Source organism: Lytechinus variegatus, chromosome 3 (assembly GCF_018143015.1).
Source record: "Lytechinus variegatus isolate NC3 chromosome 3, Lvar_3.0, whole genome shotgun sequence".
NCBI classification, from domain to species: Eukaryota; Metazoa; Echinodermata; class Echinoidea; order Temnopleuroida; family Toxopneustidae; genus Lytechinus; species Lytechinus variegatus.
In genome coordinates, this window is record NC_054742.1 from 9,580,562 (window position 1) to 9,601,541 (window position 20,980).

General features: G+C 36.5%; 1 protein-coding gene and 1 long non-coding RNA gene across 2 annotated transcripts in view; both read left to right on the forward strand.

Moving 5' to 3' along the window:
* Window positions 1-9,774: 9,774 nt before the first annotated feature.
* Window positions 9,775-12,595, forward strand: LOC121410175. Its single transcript, XR_005969282.1, has 2 exons — window positions 9,775-9,861; window positions 10,821-12,595. It is a non-coding gene; the product is annotated as an uncharacterized LOC121410175 (long non-coding RNA).
* Window positions 12,596-15,955: 3,360 nt separating this feature from the next.
* The window catches only part of LOC121410176 (HSPB1-associated protein 1-like), a 71,107-nt gene continuing 66,082 nt past the window's right edge, over window positions 15,956-20,980 (forward strand). The window contains exon 1 of the mRNA XM_041602082.1: window positions 15,956-16,543. Coding sequence (XP_041458016.1) covers window positions 16,540-16,543 — 4 coding nt within the window. The 5' untranslated portion in view covers window positions 15,956-16,539. The remainder of the gene's footprint in view (window positions 16,544-20,980) is intronic.

Below are 20,980 nucleotides of genomic sequence, written 5' to 3' on the forward strand. Positions count from 1 at the left end.
CACACAGATCATTGAGTTTTCCTCCTTCAATGAGCATGTCGGCATCAAGTCTAATCTTGTGTTCACCAAGTTCTTTTTCCACAGGGATAGTGGCTTCACCAATACAGTGTACAAGCATAACTTTCCCCTCTACTTAACTGAACTCTCATGTTGGTTACCAGTTTCTTGACTGTGACATGCTGCCAGAGTGGAGATGTTTTGAGACATGCCTTAATGATGTCTGGGCGACTGCCCTGACGTACAACAGGAAGAATTTGTCTCCAGTCTCCTGCAAAGATTACTGTGATGCCTCCAAAGGTGTGATCATTTTCTCGGATATCTCTGAATGTTCTGTCAACAGCCTCATACACTTTGCGGTTGGCCATAGTCACCTCATCCACAACCAAAAGACTGCAGTGTCGAAGGAGTTCTGCTGTTGTGTCTCTCTTAGATATGTTACAGAAAGATGTGTCTGTCAGTGTCTCTATTGGTACTTTACACCTTGAGTGCAATGTTCGTCCATTTGGCAAAAGTGTAGCTGCAATTCCACTTGTAGCTGTTGCTAATGCTATTTTCTTCATAGTGCGGACCTTTGCAAGAATAGTTGTTAGGACAAAGGTTTTTCCTGTACCTCCTGGTGCATCAAGGGCAATGAGGAGGCCTGTACCATTGTTGACCGAGTCAATAGCCAGGTTGTAGACTTCTGTTTGTTCTTTGAGTAGAACATTGTCATGAACAACTTGTTCAAACTCTTGGGTATTGTAGTTTGTTTCCTCACAAAGTTCTCTTGGTGCCATGCGTGTGACGAAACTTGGATCTGGTTTGGGTATATTGATGTCTTCCATGTTGTAACCATTTCTCTCAACATGCTGCTGTATTTCAAACAGGACTTGGTTGATTATTTCATCTGTGGGTTGCTGGACGTCATACTCATGCAGCAGGTCTTCAGACAGAATTTGTAGGTGACAGTTCCAAAAGTCCATAGGTTGTGATGGCTGAGTCCATATGAGTATTGTGGCAAAGAGTTCCCTGAGCTGAGGTCCAAACTTCACCAGTGCTGCTTCTTCCATTATTTTGTCTTTTTCTGTGTCATCATCTAGCAGGCCAAGTTTCAGGCAGGCAGCAGCAAATGTTTGTTCTTCCTGACCATTGACTGTGCGTAAATCAGCATAGCATGTAGCACCTGGTTTATGGTAAAGTAGCATTCGCATGTAGTAGAGCTCTGTCTAGGAGTGAAGCTGATCACAGGAATTCTCCCAATCATGTCGGACGATCCACTGTCATTGTCGTGCTCTTGCTGGATTTTCATGACCTTTCTTGATCGTTTCACCCATTTGGTGCCTTTCCAGATGTATTGACGACAGATGTCTGGATACAGAATGGCTTGAGCTTGTGGATTTGTAGCATTTAGTTGGAAATAAGCTGTCAGTTTGGTGTTTGGGGGTGGTTTACTGGCCACTTCCTGTGCCTGCTGTGGCTGAAAGAGAACAGTTTGTTCATCTTCAAGGTGAAGGGGAAGTTTTGTTACTGGAGGGTATTTGTTCAAAATATTCAACTCGTACAGGCGCCAGTAGGCTTCTGACGCACCAACATATCTGGCTGTTACATATCTCTCTATTTCATTCTTTGTGATGTCCTTTTCCTGTCCATTTGCTAGCTTTACCATGACTTGGTCTGAACCTTTGCAAGTGTACTTGTACAGATATTTGACACAGCTGATACTGATGACAACTTCAACATTGATGTGTGCATTATACTTTAGACTTAGGAATAGGTTGTATGGCACTATTCAGCGGTTGTCTACTGTAAAGTTTTTTCCTGTGACCTTTAATCCATGTGTCTGGCCACCATGTTCTTGTGGTCTTCTTCTGTAGTGTGGGTACGTGCCATCAGCGAGAACAGTTTCTTTTCTGTACTCTTTGGGGAAGTTTTTTTGGCAGACCTTAACTCGATCTGTAATATTCATGCAAGGGCTGTTTGGATTTACTTGGCCACATGGGCCATGGATCATGTCCTTGTGACTATATTGTAAAGTCTGGGATTTGATACTGGGTCTGGTATTTCTGCAGAGACTATCTTGTTGATATCTGATGGAGTTCTTGGTTTGTCAGCATCATACATGATCAGCAAGATGTGGCAGTGAGGAAGGCCCCTTTTCTGATCTTCTTTCATTGCTGTGTAGGCTCTCACCTTTCCAAGAACATCGTTCTATACCAAGTCACAGAGTAGAGATTGGAGCTTGATGTTGAACACCCTGACACATATGTCTGGCTGATCACTTGGTTGCTCATTATCAAAGAGAGACCCCTTGATTTCAGGCCAACGTGGGTTGCAAGTAAAAGTGATGAAGAAATCAGGCTTTCCAAATTTCCTTACTATAGCCATTGCATCCTGAAATGCTTCTGCATACCAAAGGCCTTCTTTAAAATATTACATTCCATTCAAATACCTGAAGATTTCTATAACACATGTAAAAAAAAAATCAAATTATTCAGATTTCCCTTTACAGCCTCTTCTTCAATAATGGAATGTTTACATGCATTACACTTCATGGAATCTAATACTTTGCATGTAGTTAAATACTAGATCAAAATAAGTTAAAATTTAAATATTATAAATAAGCTTAATCATGTATATTTCATTTAATACTGCAATATTATAAAATTTTCACAAACAATATTTCTGAGCATCTGCAGGTATTTGACTGTACTCATATATAAGACATGTTGACTCCCCCAAGAAAAATGTACAACAATGAACAATAACAACAATAACAATTACAATCAGGATCACGTCAAGAATAATCATTTGAAACTGCAAAATTAAGCAGATCAAAATGGTATGACATACATTATAATCTTCTTCACACTGTGCATAACATCAATAAGGTCTGTTGATCCTTTATCAAGACATCAAAGTATAAATGACATTGTATAGAATAATCAGAAGTCAAACTAATACTGATAATTTAAATTCAATAAATTCCATTCAATTACAGTCATAATTTCAATTAATCTCTATAGGGGAAGGCGGGGTAAGTTGTGACAGTTTTTGCTTTTTGCATGTTAGAATTGATATGATTAATAATCTTGTCGAAATAAGTACCTTGCCTTGAAATTTAACTCTTCTGAAATATTTTCCACCTATATATAACTTTCTATCCCCACACTGAAAGTCATCGTGACTTTTGAAAAAAACGATGTCAAATGGCTCAACTTGCCCCATATATGGGGTAAGTTTGAGCCACCGTCTGGGGTAAGTTGAGCCACAAAAACTTATGTACAAATGTATGAAGGGAGAACCAGCATGTCAATTTTTTGTTTAAAGTCTTGTCATTTGCTAATTCTCTATAAATACTAACATCCTTTAAAAGGAAAAGAGCAGCCATGTAAATTTACTCCTTTCAGCCAGCATTTCAATCGATTTTTATGTTTGTTTTTTTTTAAGATACATTACCATAGGAATTACCATTGCTCAACTTGCCCCATGCTGTTTGGCTCAACTTACCCCAGTCCGAACTCAGTGCGATAATTTTGTATCCACACATTTATTATGCATCCATCATATAAAAGACTGACAATAATGAAGATCCATACCTGGACTAATAATGTTGTTATCATGTCTTTAATATATTTAAAGACGTGTGTGTTTATAAAGCACTTATCTATTTCACACTCTTTTTTACTTTTTTGGATGAAATGCATATTTTTCCCTCTAAAAAACTACTTTTTGTTTCAAAGTTGAAAACAATATGGTGGCGTTAGGGGTTATGCTATGGGTCATCAATACATGACACCACCACAATGTCTGACTCATTCATTATTGGCCTGGGGCTGGTGGCTCAACTTGCCCCTATGCTCAACTTACCCCGCCTTCCCCTATAAAGTCATGAACCACATCAATTTGTTTGTAGTGCAGAAAAAAAATGACATGATAAAGGTTTAATGTTTAATTAAGAATGCATTGATTTTGCCCAACATTCTCTTTAACTCTTTGCCCGCCATGGACGACTCGCGGCACATACAGCGGACTGCCAACGACGACTCAAGTCACAGTTCGTACACAATGCATACGGCACCCAAATATTAATGTGGCGCAGGGGGGATAGTGTACGTGGCGGGCAAAGAGTTTAAGATCCCAAATGAAGCAAAAAGTGAAACCAAGAAATCAAAAGCTTGTAAGCTAAAATGCATAATGCAGGTTTTAAACTTTTTCTCTGCTGGTCAACTGAGTATTTTTCCATGAATAAATTCAAATAAGCAATATTTGAAAAAAGGTTTTATTTCTCTAGTAAATTTTCACACATTTTCCTATGAGTGCTAGATTATCAAACATTGATTTCATGAATGCTTGTTTGTGTTCTGAATTCACGCCTGGACTGGACATTTGGCAGGGTTGTCGATTAAAATCAGTGGCGATTAAAATCATGATTTTGTCTCACCTGCGAAGCAAAGTGAGACTATAGGCGCCGCTTTTCCAACGGCGGCGGCGTCAACATCAAATCATAACCTGAGGTTAAGTTTTTGAAATGACGTCATAACTTAGAAAGTATATGGACCTAGTTAATAAAACTTGGCCATAAGGTTAATCAAATATTACTGAACATCCTATTAGAGTTTCATGTCACATGACCTAGGTCAAAGGTCATTTAGGGTCAATGAACTTAGACCATGTTGGAGGAATCAACATCGAAATCTTAACCTGAGGATAAGTTTTTGAAATGTCATCATAACTTAGAAACTATATGGACCTATTTCATGAAACTTGGACATAAGGTTAATCAAGTATCACTTAACATCCTGCATGAGTTTCACATCACATGACCAAGGTCAAAGGTCATTTAGGGTCATTGAACTTTGGCCGAATTGGGGATATCTGTTGAATTCCCATCATAACTTTGAAAGTTTATGGATCTGATTCATGAAACTTGGACATAATAGTAATCAAGCATCACTGAAAATTTTGTGCAAGTTTCAGGTCTCATGATTAAGGTCAAAGGTCATTTAGGGTCAATGAAGTTTGGCTGAATCGGGGGTATCTGTTGAATTACCATCATAACTTTGAAAGTTTATTGGTCTAGTTCATTAAACTTGGACATTAGAGTAATCAAGTATCACTGAACATCCTGTGCGTGTTTCAGGTCACATGACCAAGGTCAAAGGTCAATGAACTTTGGCCGAATTGGGTGTATCTGTTGAATTACCATCATAACTTTGAAAGTTTATAGATCTGATTCATGAAACTTGTACATAAGAGTAATCAAGTATCAATGAACATCCTGTTCGAGTTTCAGGTCACATGATCAAGGTCAAAGGTCATGTAAGGTCAATGAACTTTGGCCATGTTGGGGTTTTTTGTTGAATAACCATCATATCTCTGTAAGTTTATTGGTCTAGTTCATAAAAAGTGGACATAAGAGTAACCATGTATCACTGAACATCTTGTGCGCGTTAGAGTAGTATTCAAAGTTAGCACTGCTGCTATATTGAACCGCGTGATGCAGGTGAGACGGCCAGAGGCATTCCACTTGTTTAAAAAAAAAAATCAGTGATCCAAATCAAATAAATCGATTTATTTGATTTAAATGATTTAAATTGTGATTTAAATCACCATTTAAAATTTTTTTTTTTTAAATCGGCAACCCTGTCATTTGGCAATAATGAGAAAAAGCCAAATTGACTTGTTAAAGCGGATGGCCTTATGCAATCTCTTTAAAATTCAAAACAGAGCACATAACCTGTAATAATGAATTACCAAAGGCCTTCTTTTAAATATTACATTCCATTCGAATACCTGAAGATTTCTATAACACATGTATAAAAAAAATCAAATTATTCAGATTTCCCTTTACAGCCTCTTCTTCAATAATGGAATGTTTACATGCATTACACTTCATGGAATCTAATACTTTGCATGTAGTTAAATACTAGATCAAAATAAGTTAAAATTTAAATATTATAAATAAGCTTAATCATGTATATTTCATTTAATACTGCAATATTATAAAATTTTCACAAACAATATTTCTGAGCATCTGCAGGTATTTGTCTGTACTCATATATAAGACACGTTGACTTCCCCAAGAAAAATGTACAACAATGAAAGAATAATCATTTGAAACTGCAAAATTAAGCAGATCAAAATGGTATGTACATAATAATCTTCTTCACACTGTGCATAACATCAATAAGGTCCGTTGATCCATTATCAAGACATCAAAGTATAAATGACATTGTATAGAATAATCAGAAGTCAAACTAATACTGATAATTTAAATTCAATAAATTCCATTCAATTACAGTCACAATTTCAATTAATCTCTATATAAAGTCACGAATCACATCAATTTGTTTGTAGTGCAGAAAAAATGACAAGATAAAGGTTTAATGTTTAATTAAGAATGCATTGATTTTGCCAAACATTCTCTTTTGAAGACCCCAAATGAAGCAAAAAGTGAAACTGAGAAATCAAAAGTTTGTAAGCTTTTGTTGTAAGCTAAAATGCATAATGCAAGTTTTAAACCTTTTCTCCGCTGGTCAGCTGAGTATTTTGCCTTGAAATAATTCAAATCAGCAGTATTCGAAAATAGGGGGGGGGGGGGGGGTTGCTAGCCACTGCCTCAAATTCTGTGATGTCTGTTTATAAAGGGTGCGACTACATGTGTTTGGGTGTGAAATGTATCAAATATTTTTTTCCCTTTCCAGATTAGGGATTTGAAAAAAAAATATTTTGCAGAAGAAAAATTATAATGAAAATACAAAGTATGTAAATTCAATTGCTTTGTCAAATAACATGCAATCCAGAAAGCAAATATTTATAATGCAAAATTTGTGCACTTCTTGCAAACATAATGTGTTGTGATTCCTATGATGCCTTCTCTTTCCTCCACACCATTGGAAAAGAATGTGGTTACATTCCATTTCCAGAGAGTACTGAGAGGAAAGAGAAATAAGGAATCCAGATTAAGTGGACATTCACTTCTTGCAAATATATGTGTTCTGATTCCCACAGTATCTTCTCTTTCCTCCACACCACCGGAAAAGGATGTAGTTACATGCCAGAGAGTACTAGCTTTGAGGAAAGAGAAAGAAGGAATCCAGATTAAATTGAAGAAAAAAAAGTCAGTTTATTGTAAAGTAATTGAATGTTATTATGAGTAATTTGAGTCACAATGTTTCAATTACAATTAGATCAATTTCTCTTTCAAAACTTCGATTACAATTACTCAAAAATGTAATCAGTTACTCTGTAATTGATCCCAACCCTGGTACCTGTAAGTTTTGTCTGCAGAAATGAATAAAACGACATTCACAACACTGCACTTAATCTCTTAAACAGTAGGAAAGCATGACGATGCCAGGCATCATAGGAAAGAATCCTACTGGGCATACATACTTAGTGGGGAAGGAGTTTGTAGAATCTAGTCTGGATGGGCAATGACTGGCATATCCCCCGTACGCAGGGTGGTCAAGTCTCTGTACTTCCCAAGTGAAAGTTTTGGGGGTCCGCCAGCATAGAGCAACTCTGGCTTCAACACTTCTTCTGAAACTCGACGCATGGTTGGCAATGTGACTTTGTCAAAGTCATTATCTGTGTGAGAGTACTTGAATCGTGTCGCATTCAGGTCCATCTTCGTTACTTGTATCGCCATGAACTTCGTCCAGTCTATCGTCTGACCCATGTCTGAGGTACGTACACGAAGTAGTCCAAGTTTCTGACTGTAGGTCTTAAAGCACGCTCGATGGTGCTATGCATGCTATCTCCCTCACTTTGTCCATGGGAGGTTTCGAAGAACCTCAGTGATTGTGTGAATTGACTTTGCAGTCTCACGAAGAAAGTGTAGCATCATGGGTAAGAAGATCACCTGCTGTAGATCAAAAACCCCTGCAGATACCTTGTCACTCTTTTCAGTTGCCAACCATTTTACCTCATATTTCAGAAGTCTAACCGTGTTTTTTTCCAAGATGTGTTTTTCATATCTCTCTTTGATTGGTCCCCTCTCCTCTTCATTGGCTTTCAAGTACGTCATGCATAGGCCACATTGATCTTTTTTTTGGTTTATGGAATCTTAGGTTGAGGCTTTGAAGTACTTTCTTGTAAAAAGAAAAAGAAGCACCTTCCGGATACTCTTCACGATACATCTTGTACATAAGAGACTGGTTCAGGTCACTGGAGAGGTATTGACAGGTACTACTTGATCTACAGTAGTGTGATTCCACGCGAGGAAACTTGTCAATGTGATCTTTTACTTCCTGATAGAGCTGGACATCCCTTCTCGAATCTCGTAAAGACCTTCCACCTCTTTTGTCTTTTTCGATTATTCCACAAGGTAATGTCTTTTGGATGACGGTTCTCACTTGTCGCTCAGAGATTCCAAGGGTGGAAAGGAACATCTGCTTGCATACGGGAAGACTACCAAAGGCATCAGAAGGATCTGGAAGAAAATAGGAAATTACAGATTTTCCCTTATTCTTCTTCTTCACATCAATGTTCATTCTAATGACTTGCCGTTGTTTTTGCAACTACCGGATCGTAACACGAATTTCTTATCTTTTGCTTATTTTCTTCAGAGAATTTTGCACAATCTAATTTCTTTCGTGAACAACTGAGGCAGGGTTCACGAAATTGTGCTTCACAACGAGCTGGCATATGTTTCTGGCTTTTCCGGCTCACATATTCTCCTAGGTTCCTCTTCATCTTCGCAGACTTGCATTTGATAATTGTCTTAACTGACTTTTCAAGAGGAGCCAGTGTCCCTTGACCTTCCACAAAAAAGCCTCTGCTGGATGCTTTTCTAATTCATTTCTATCTCCAAGACAAGGCTCAGGTACAGCTGCGCCCTGAAGTTGTCTTGCTGAGACCTCAGGTGTGAGATGCGGCAATTGAACTATAAATTCTTCATCATCTTCTTCAATATCCATTTCTTCTTCAAAATCGGATTCTGACCACAGTCCATCCAAATCATTATTTTCCTCGTCAATCATGGAGCATTCGACGACCTGCTCTGGCCAATTCCTTTCCACAAAAGATGTACCTTCTATGCTGTCTTCTTTGTGGACTTGCCCTGGCAAATTCCTTTCCACAAAAGATGTACCTTCTATGCTGTCTTCTTTGTGGACTTGCTCTGGCATATTTCTTTCCACAAAAGATGTACCTTCTATGTTGTCTTCTTAGTGGACTTGCTCTGGCAAATTCCTTTCCACAAAAGATGTACCTTCTATGCTGTCTTCTTTGTGGACTTGCTCTGGCAAATTTCTTTCCACAAAAGATGTACCTTCTATGCTGTCTTCTTTGTGGACTTGCTATGGCAAATTCCTTTCCACAAAAGATGTACCTTCTATGCTGTCTTCTTTGTGGACTTGCTATGGCAAATTTCTTTCCACAAAAGATGTACATTCTATGTTTTCTTTGTGGACTTGCTATGGCAAATTCCTTTCCACAAAAGATGTACCTTCTATGTTGTCTTCTCTGTGGACTTGCTCTGGCAAATTCATTTCCACAAAAGATGTACTAGTACCTTCCACGCTATCTTCTTTCCTTTGGTCATCGTCACCTACGCATTTTTCACTCTTACTTCCAGTGTGACTTTCGCTATTGATGACACTTCTGCCATCACCAGACTGCGTTACTATCGGACTGGAGGAATCACCTGCAAATAACTGAATGAATGAAGATGATGCATCTTCAACCTGTATACAACATGCATTATGGGATTTACAATCTTCATTATAACAATAATGTTTGAAATTGCAGACGAAATTGCTGCACACTACTGGCGACAGACATGAATCACTTAAACTTCTCCCTTCCTTCGGAAGTATCTCAGTTGAGCTTTGAACTTTTGCACCTTGGAGTTCAGCATCTGGAGAAAGAGAAATCAAGGTAAGTTGTTCATCAAATTTTGTAATGTTATGCGTTAAAAAAAATTCAGTGCAAATAAATTCATTACTCTCTAAATCAAATATTTTCTAAACCCCATCAATGCTAATAAAGATTTAAACAGTATATTTCACAATACATATGAAAAAAAAAGATAGTGGCATTAAAACAACAATAAAAATCACAAGCATCCCCCTTATCATTGAAACTTTTTATTTAGTATTTAGCAACAACAGTAACACAGTCTGGTGTAAATTGTAAAAACAACAACGCAATGTGGTGTAAATTACACTTTTGAAAATATTGAGCAAAACTTTACCCCAAATTTACCAAACATGAGGGTAGTTATGTGTCCAACCAACTTTTGGGTAAACTTTACTGATTTTATAAATTACCCTTTTTCGGGAAAATTGAATTGCCAATTTAATTATCAATTTTATGTTTACCCAACCATGATACCCAACATGATAATGGGTACCCAGTATGTAGACAATTTCTGAGTTATAGTTTAAAGATGTCATCTGTTTTCGTGAATTATGTGGGCATTAATTTCCTTTCATTCTTGTTTGGTATTATGCATTAGGTAAATAGTTGGAGAAGTTTTACCTAATTTTAGGTAAATGATGCCCAATATTTATTTACCCAGTGTTGTTACCCATTGTGTAGAATTTTATTTTTGACACATTCATCTAGCATTTCTTAGAGTGTATGAAGTGAATTTTAAAAAATGAAATGAAACGAACATCATCAAGGTTTGAATAAAACCTAATACCCCTTTTAAAATTTCTTGCATGAAGCTGAAAATACGGATATTGTCCGATTTTGACTTTTATAAATTTTGTCATCTGATTTATCCCATACTGTCATAAAAAAATGAATGATGATATCCATAAACATGAACATTTGCATCGTAGTTGATCGCACTGAAAGTAAACACGATATATCATGTTCATTTTCTTTAGAATCAACGTCTTCTGGAGACATACAACAGCACTTAATAAAGAAATACCTTTCGTTTTTTTACCAAATGCTGATAATGGCAAGTCGCTCTCACTGTCGGAATCCGTTGAACTGGCATCACTATCCCCATCCACAGCCAGTACAACTCCTTGCCACGGAGACGAACCTGGCCATGGCATGAAAACACAAGAGCCTCTTTGGAGATGGCCTTCATACTTCAAGTCCTTTTCAGAGACCACATTTTTGGAGCCGTCAGCCTTCCATCTCACAAGTACATCGGTGTCTCCAGTGTAGATATTATCGCGTGTTAACCCCTTTGGCATAATCCTAGAATACAAGTTGATAATAATTTATTTTAAGTCATGGTGTGCAAAGGGGATACGATTCGTTAACAATGTTTTAAAGACAGATGGAAAGTGTCTCTCATATTTTGATTTTCAACATAAATACAATGTACAAGTAAAATTTATTTTATATCATGGATTATGTAACACTATTTGATTCAGTTATGACAAAAATGTCAAACCTGAGCTCATGGTAGCTACATATATTCTCCCCGAAGCATTGTTTTAATACTGAAAGTGCAAAAAGGTTGTGCACATATCTACTAGTCTTTCTTGAAACATGAAATCAAGAAATGTAAAAGACTTTCAAAAAGTAAACAGGAGTTTGATCTTGACAATATTATTTAGAGTTCTATTTACCTAATCCCCTTTCTTTTGTCAATATAAACATGAGGTGGTTTCAGTTTAAATTGCTGATTAGAATTCTTTATGTGAAAGATGCTTTATAAAGATCCAAATTAGTAACAGATAAGCTATGTTCATTTCATAATAGCAGCAAAGAAACAATTATAAATATATTTTGTTCCTGTGTATATTCAAATGAAATATGGTCAAATCTTGAGCCTTGGCCGTCCCGCAATATTATTCACATTCACCTTACATATAAGAATAAAATGTTTGGCTTTTATGATGTAATAACAGTGCTTTCAATTGTATCATGATTTTAGAAAGGAAAAAAAAAGTTGGCAGCCAAATGCAAAAATTGTTTGCCCGTTTTTGAACGGGGGAAAAAAAATCATAAAATGTTATTATGATATGGGAAAGAATATTTGTAAAACAAATTTATAAAAAAAAGAAAATAAAAAAACAAAGTGGTAAAACCTTATTGAATGCTTCTCATTCTCATTGTGGTTTTTTTTCTCATGGAATTATTTGTCAAGTTATTTTGTGTCACTTAGGAAAGAATTTACAATATGTAATTGATTTTTCTAATGGTTTGTTCTTATTTTATTTAGAATGGCCAAGAATATCATTGAAATTTTGCATGTATCTATGTGATATTATTTAATAAAAAAGGGGAAGTGGAATCTGTTTCTCTATGTATACTGCAACGGAATTTAAAAAAAAGGCTCATACCCACATAGGATGTAAAATGTAATACTAAATAATCATATAGGTTTTTTTTTCCTTTTGTGCTAAAGATATAAATTATAGTTTTTAGATTTTTTTGGGGGGGCTTGACAACATACCAGAAATTAACAACAAATAAAAGATAATAAGCCATTGACTTCATATTCGTGATATGGTATCCGTCGTTTAAAAGGAGATGGGAAAATATCAATTTTACTACAAAGTTATATCACCTTGATTTCATTCCCGATAAGTGGTACCTGCCTGCAGGACAAAAATTTTCAGAGCCCCTGTAGTCAAAACCTATATTAGATTTGAAAAGGAAAAAAAAACTCATCAAACTCTTTAAAGGGGTCTACAGATATATTATGCAGATAATAGTTGAGTAAAGCACAAACAAGAAAAAACACAAATAAACAAACAAAATAAAACAAAAGAAAAGTCTAGATTATTTTTATCTAATTTCATTTCAAGAAATTTAACAAGAGATTCACGAATTTGCATTAACGTTCGCTACCACGTAAATCCCAAAAAGACCTTTCAGAGGACCCACTCAGAAGAAGCAGGCAATATTATCTGTCAAGTATTGTTATTTTGTTGATGAAATGCAGAAATAAATCAAATCAAATCAAATAAAATCAAATGAATAGGTTAATACGTTAGAAAATTACTGTGTTGTGAAACTGACTTGCCTTTTCTAATTTGTAGAAGGAATAAAGGCTACACTGGAAATGAAATCCTAGAGATTTCAAAGGTGTAAATTACGGATTTAGTTTAATTGTAAAATCAATTTGGAAGCTAACTGAATTAATGAAATATTTATAGACCTACGTAGACTATCTGAACTAATCTATTTTGTTATTGCCCCATGTACATGCATGCGTAATGCCAAAATAGTCCTTGCATCCGAGTCAAAGCAAGGTGACACCTGCTTTAAAGTGATTTTTTAGGGTCTATTACTAGTAGTACGGACCACTATAACTGGAGACTAAATGCAAATAAATAAATAAATAAATGAATAGATAAATAAATAAATTAAAAAATAAGATTTAGTTTGAAACTTCTAGATCAGTTGAGTGGTGTCATTAATAATGTCTCATGACTGAGAGTCCCATGTAGAAAATTGAGATCTAGACCTACTACAGATCTAGATCTAGTCTTGAGTCTACAGAGTACAGTGCGGATAGAAATTGTTCCCTCCCCATATGGTTGTTTTGGTATATTCTACGTCAAAATCTAATCTGTACTACATGTAAATATTAATGAACTTGATCTTAGAACTAGTCTTAGATCCAAAACTATTTTGCAGTGTGGTACACTCAGTTTCAGGTCCAGACCTCCAATCAGGAAGGTCATGAAACTGTCTGAATACACCTTTCTAATTCTAGGCCGGCTACAGGCTCCATTTGAGTTTTACCTGGGTAGATCTATGCCAAGATAGCTAGTATTAGTTCATCCTTTTAAAGAGTCACATCTTGTATGTATAGTATATTATTACCTTTAACCTCTGACAGTTACATTATGTAGGTCATATACAGACCTACTCATGATATTGATCTGTACTGGGCCCCACCCCTGGCCCGTTTCTCGATCTAACAAAGTTAATGTATTGTAGTCTATGTAGATAGACTATGACTATGAGTATGAATTAGGCCTGTTGTTAGGCTGAAAATTTCGAATTAAACTCCTGCAATACCTTTATGAAATAAAAATTACAGTGTCTTGGTTCTTAGCTTTAGCCTTAGCTATATTGCTGACCGTCTTGCCACGATCTCGAGTCGTAGCCTAGCCAAATTCGAACACGGAGCAGATCTACTTTATGATAACAATTTTTTCAACAGGTGGGGCTATGTATTCGTTTTCCCCTATAATCCTTGGAAATACTTTTACACTGATATTTCACACAAATCTATATGTAGTCCGTGACTAGTTTTTTAATAATCTTTTTAAATCTGGGATGCAGACGTTTTTTTAAATTGATTACTTACCATCTACTGAAGATTGATATACGTACGACAGTTCGTCCTCCACTTTGCCGACAGCTAAAAGCTTTCGCGTAGTGACGTTCCCGCGTACGTCACTTTGCGAAACCACTATTCGCTTTTTCAACACGTACGTCAGTTTGCATGATGTCATTATTACGTCATCGAGGACTTTCCATGTCTAATTTCTTTTGGAAGTGATAGACAATTAAATATAGAGTTGAAAAATGATTATAACTCAAAAACCAAAAAAATAAAAATATTTGCCACTTTCGTCGGTTTGCGAAACCAGCGACGATATGTTGGAATTTAGATTTACTGCGGCATCAATCATTCCATATAAATATTACATTTGACGTCAAAATACTAACCATGCACTGAACTGTGTGCAACAGAGCACTGGCACAGCTTGGCCTTGGAGCATTGAGTGGCAGGTAGCTGAATCTGTTAAAATACAGGATTAAATATAAAGGATGTTTTAATGAAACTGGGCAGAAACATTAGATGTAGACCCTCACCCCCCAGCAAACCCCAAGTCAACACTTGTTTTCAAAAAGCCAAGTCAGAATAGGGTTAACCTCTTTGTGACAACTGCCCACATTTTGTGCTTTGACTCAATAACTTACGATTCAGAGCCTTAAAAAATATATATTGGACGCATCAGCAGAAGGAGCTAAAATATCTGCACACAATAAGCTCATTTGTGTAGTGTTACCACTTGGCATTTAGCATCAGGAATTAAAAGGAGGAAATTAAGCACTGAAATCATTAAATTTATTACAATCACACTACATTAGTATTTTGTTAATCACACAGAAATAAAGTTTAACATATGAATTGGCGAACATAATACTAAATATAGTTCATTTATATTTGTAAATGAATTTTAGAGACATTAATTTTGTTGAATGTGTGTAGCAAAGAAAGAAAATGCCAGTGTTACCAATGTTCCGAAGAAAATCTGATCAAATTTGCCCTTAAATAAAAGGGTTAATAGCAAATCTATTAAGAAATTTTTAATTTTTGGTTTTGGAACTTAGCACTGAGTTGATTATCAGACTCAACCAAACAACTTCATCACATGTTGGAATTTAGATTTACTGCGGCATTAATCATTCAATATAAATATTATGTCTTACGTCAAAATACTAACCATGCACTGAACCATGTGCAACAGAGCACTGGCACAGCTTGGCCTTGGAGCACTGAGTGGCAGGTAGCGGAATCTGTTAAAATACAGGATTAAATATAAAGGATGTTTTAATGAAACTGGGTAGGTAGGTCATTGGATTGACCTAATTATCAAGAAAAGGTAACCTTCTCAAAGATTCATCATGAAGGTTTTATCTCCCGATTTCACTGATGTTGACATAGATTCTAGGCCTACAAATAATATTCTCACTTCATTCTCACCTGATCAGCAAGCAGGTGACAGTGAAGTGAGAATTTCGTTTGTATGTCAAAGAAGTCGGGAGATAAAACCTTTGTGATGAAGTTTTGCAACAGGTACCGTCGCAAGAAATACACATCGCTTGTGAGTTGTGTTACGCGTTTGCGATTACTGCTGCTGCATAGAGTACAAGTGCAAGTGACGCGTGTAGCAGTATCCTCAACGGGGCCTAGTAGGTAAGCACTATATAGGTACCAATCCTGCAGACGCAAGCTGAAACCCTAATATCCTAATCCTAACCCTAATCCTAATCGTCATCCTAATCCTATGAATATTTAAGAATATTTATGAGCTTGCGTCTGCAGAATTGGTACCTATTTAGTGCTTACCGGCCTAGTATTGGATATAACCACACGTGTGTGGCCACATGTATGTGGCTGTATACACTGCCTATAACATAAAAACTTTCTTACCACTTATCACCAGCATTTGATAGTAGCCTAGGCCTAGGGCTAGGCTATAGATTTCGGCCGAATCGTGTTTTTGGGAACCACTCGTAGATTTGTGTACGCGCACTTGTGTACGAAGTGAGTGGAGGTGGAAGTGGAAATGGGGAACAGTGCGTGTGACTGAATAAAGCACTGCTGTATGAAGTGAACGGTGGTTCCCAATATCACGATAATGCCTAGATTTCTAGATCTTGAGCCTTTTAAGTAACAAATTTATCATTAATAAAAGACATAAATAGGTTTGTCAGAAAGTTGTACTCACAGGTACGGTAACCACTGAGGACAACTTCCAAGTTGAGTGATGTTCTCCAAGTTGAGTGATGTTCCAGCTGGAGCTTTTCAACATACCTACCGTGAAACCGATTACGGTATGTTGTTTACGTTTCAGCAGCGCCGCACACACATGCATATAATGCAGCCAGCGCATGAGTAAGTATGTACCGTATACCGTACCATACCCGGTCGGCATGATGGCATGCATGCTTTGTATTTCACTGGCCTGAGAGAGGTAAAAGGGACTGGGAACTTCGAAGCTATACTCAGGGCTGCGAAAAGGAATGCCAAAAAGTTACGAATTGTAAAAAAACTTTAATGCTACCAAAATACCACACAACCCCCCCTCATGACAATCTGTGAACAATTTCCATGTTTAGAAAAAATTCCAGCTCTATTGAGTGGAAAACCAAGGAGAAAAGCTGCGTCAAACAAACGGAAGGACACACAAGATTAGCCAAATTATAGTAAGGATTCTGACTAGGAGATGGTGGCCTGCTAATTGTGTGCTTACTGGGCCTTGCCCATTAAATTGTAGGTGAAGGCCACGCCCAGTCATATCTTCTTTCTTTTAAAAGTAGATTCTGGCTGGGAGATGGTGGCCTGTGAATTGTGTGCATACTGGGCCTTGCCCCTTAAATTGTAGGTGAACTGCCACGCCTATTCATATCTTTTTTTTACGTGGTAGTTTACATAGTTTTAAGTAGATTCCGACTAGGAGATGGTAACCTGTGAATTATGTGCCTACCGAGCCTTTCCCCTTAAATTGTAGGTGAACGGCCACGCCCAGTCATATCTTTTCATTTGTATTTGTATAGTAGATTGCATAGTTTAAGTAGATTGTAGCTGGGAGATGGTGGCCTGTGAATAATGTGCCTACTGGGCCTTGCCCCTTAGATTGTAGGTGAACGGCCACGTCCAGTCATATCTTTTATTTTTATACGGTAGTTTACATAGTTTAAGTAGATTCTAGTTAGGAGATGGTGGCCTGTGAATTATGTGCTTACCGGGCCTTGCCCCTTAAATTGTAGGTGAATGGCCACACCCAGTCATATCTTTTCATTTGTATTTATATGGTAGATTGGATAGTTTCAGTAGATTCTAGCTGGGCGATGTTTGCCTGTGAATTATGTGCCTACTGGGCCTTGCCCCTTTAATTGTAGGTGAATGGCCATGCACAGGCTGATTTTGTAATGCAGTAGTTTACATAGTTTAAGTAGATTCTGACTAGGAGATGTTGGCCTGTGTATTATATGCTAACTGGGCCTTGCCCTTTAAATTGTAGGTGAGAACTACGCTCAGTCATATTTTTTTTTTTATTTGTATGGTAGTTTGTACGGTTTAAGTAGATTGTGGCTGGGAGATTGTGGCCTGTGAATTATATGCCTCTCGGGCCTTGCCGCTTAAATTGTAGGTGAATGCCATGCACAGTCCTGTCTTTTCATTTCTTTTCTATGGTAGTTTACATTGTTTAAAGGACAAGTCCACCCCAACAAAAACTTGATTTGAATAAAAAGAGAAAAACTCAACAAGCATAACACTGAAAATTTCATCAAAATCGGATGTAAAATAAGAAAGTTACGGCATTTTAAAGTTTTGCTTCATTTCACAAAACAGTTATATGCACATCTCGGTCAGTATGCAAATGAGGAACTGATGACATCACTCACTATTTCTTTTGTATTTTATTATATGAAATATTAAATATTCTTTTCTTGTCATTATCATGTGAAATGAAGTTTCCTTCCTCCCTGAACACGTGGAATTTCATTATTTTAACATTTTGTGCTTCAGGCAAGGAGGTCCTAATCGTCAAATTTGTAAAAATTGAAATATTGTATAATTCAAAACAAAAGAAATAGTGAGTGCGTGACATCATCGACTCTCATTTGGATGTAACTGGCTCGTTCATATAACTATTTTGTTGAAAATAAACGAAACTTTGAAATGTCATAACTTTTTTATTTTACATCCGATTTTGATGAAATTTTCAGCATCGTGCTTGTCTGATTTTTCTCTATTAATTCAAATGAACATTTTTCTGGGGTGGACTTGACCTTTTAAGTAAATTCTGGCTGGGAGATGGTGGCCTGTGAATTATGTGCCTACCGGGCCTTGCCCCTTAAATTGTAGGTGAACGGCCACGCCCAGTCATATCTTTCTTTTTTTTTATTTGTATGGTAGTTTGCATAGTTTAAGTAAATTCTGGCTGGGAGATGGTGGCCTGTGAATTCTGTGCCTACAGGGCCTTGCCCCTTAAATTGTAGGTGAACGGCCATGCCCAGTCATATCTTTATATCTATGGTAGTTTACATATTTTAAGTAGATTCTGACTAGGCGATGGTGGCCTGTGAATTGTGTGCCTACCGGGCCTTGCCCCTTAAACTGTAGGTGAACGGCCATGCCCAGTCATATCTTCTTTCTTTTTTTTTTATTTATATGGTAGTTTGCATAGTTTAAGTAGATTCTGACTAGGAGATGTTGGCCTGTGAATGCTAACCGGGCCGCGAATACTTTTTCCGTACATGGAAACGCTATGGTACATGAATTATTCATAAGTTGAGCTAAAACTGAAGCGCGCATGTTATTCAATTTTTAAGTTAACTCGTAACACTTTGGACACTGATAGTTTAAAAATGAGCACATGGACCCCATATTTTTAACTTCCCTACACCTTTTCAATGCAATCCTCTATAATTTTGCCGAATTTGATGAAAATGACATGGATTTTGATTTTTGAATAAAATGCAGCTTAAACTATACTTTTTTTTTCTATTTGATGTAAGTTGATTCATGTCTTTTGAAGATTTGGATTTTGAAGTTTATGCACCATTCTTGTCAAATGAGGGCGCTGCTCATTCCAAATAGATGTGGTTTTGCCAATTAAAAGATATTCTCCTACTTTGATTTCCACTTAGTTACATATCCTGAAAGTTTAGTGAAGTTTGATGCAATATCGAGAGAGTAAAGATGATTTCAACTCATTTGGTGAATTTGTGAGACTAAGAGAGGCATAATTCCTTGATTGTGAAACATTTCATAGGTCTCAAAGGCCTAATTCATTCCCCATAGACTCATGTGTTAAATTGGCACTTTAAAAAATTCATAAAAAATAAGGATGAAATTCGGGGGTCGAATGTTTACTACCAGTGGATAGGATTTATATCTGGCAATCCATATCTGACCAGAAAAGGGTCCCTCGACCGGCTCATTTTAAAAATAAATTGGCGTGTTTGAAGACACCGTCGGGGGGAGCAGATTCATCAACTCAAACAGCAAAATAGCCGTAATCCTTCCGCCAGTCAAAATATAGTCCAAATTGGTGATATTTCTTCCCAATTAGGGAAAAGGAAGTTCAGTAATTACCAAAAATAGAATCAGTGTTAGATGGACAATCATATGCATACACTTTGTCAATCAGCCATATCAAAATAAAAAAAATACCAATGGGTTGGCTCGAATGAATATCTAGGGCCTGCCACTAGTGATTAGGCCCGTGAGACCTCATATCATTTAAATATGGCGAATTTGAAGTCCTGTAGAACAAAAAAATAAGCACATGAACCTTATCATTTTTTGCATTTTCATGATGTAAAGATACCAAAGTAACTTTGCAAAATTTGGTGAAAATGACATGGACTTCATTTTAACTGTGGAATGTCCTTTATTAGGATTCAAACCCTGTATTTTACCATGCACACCATCCTTATAACTTCTTGAACAACTTGCTATGGTCGAGAGAATCAAAGGCAGTCAGACTCCAGTCCTTAATGCTAATGAGCAAATAGGCCATATTCATCCAAATCCTCTTGTGGCTGAATCCACCCTGAGATTTTCTTTCTCTAAGAATTTACCTATTTTATTCTTAAAGGACAAGTCCACCCCAACAAAAACTTGATTTGAATGAAAAGAGAAAAATTCAACAAGCATAACACTGAAAATTTCATCAAAATCCGATGGAAAATAAGAAAGTTATGGCATTTTAAAGTTTCGCTTATTTTCAATAAAATAGTTATATGAACGAGCCAGTTACATCCAAATGAGAGAGTTGATGACATCACTCACTATTTCTTTTGTATTTTATTATATGAAATATGAAATATTGTTATTTTCTCGTCATTGTCATGTGAAATGAAGTTCATTCCTCCCTGAACAGGTGGAATTTAATTATTTTAACATTTTGTGCTACAGGCAAGGAGGTCCTAATCGTCAAATTGGTAAAAATTGAAATATTATATAATTCAAACAAAAAAACCCAAAAGAAATAGTGAGTGAGTGACATCATCGACTCTCTCATTTGGATGTAACTGGCTCGTTCATATAACTATTTTGTTGAAAATAATTGAAACTTTGAAATGTCATAACTTTCTTATTTTACATCCGATTAGGATGAAATTTGCAGCATTGTGCTTGTTTGATTTTTCTCTATTGATTCAAATCAATATTTTTCTGAGGTGGACTTGACCTTTAAGTAAAATTAAAGTTGAGATAAGAAGGAAATAAATATCCATAAAGCAAAGCTTACATCCTTTATAACCTGTTCATCGACATATTAATTCTCCAAAATCTTCTGGCTTCTTAATATCCTAAATT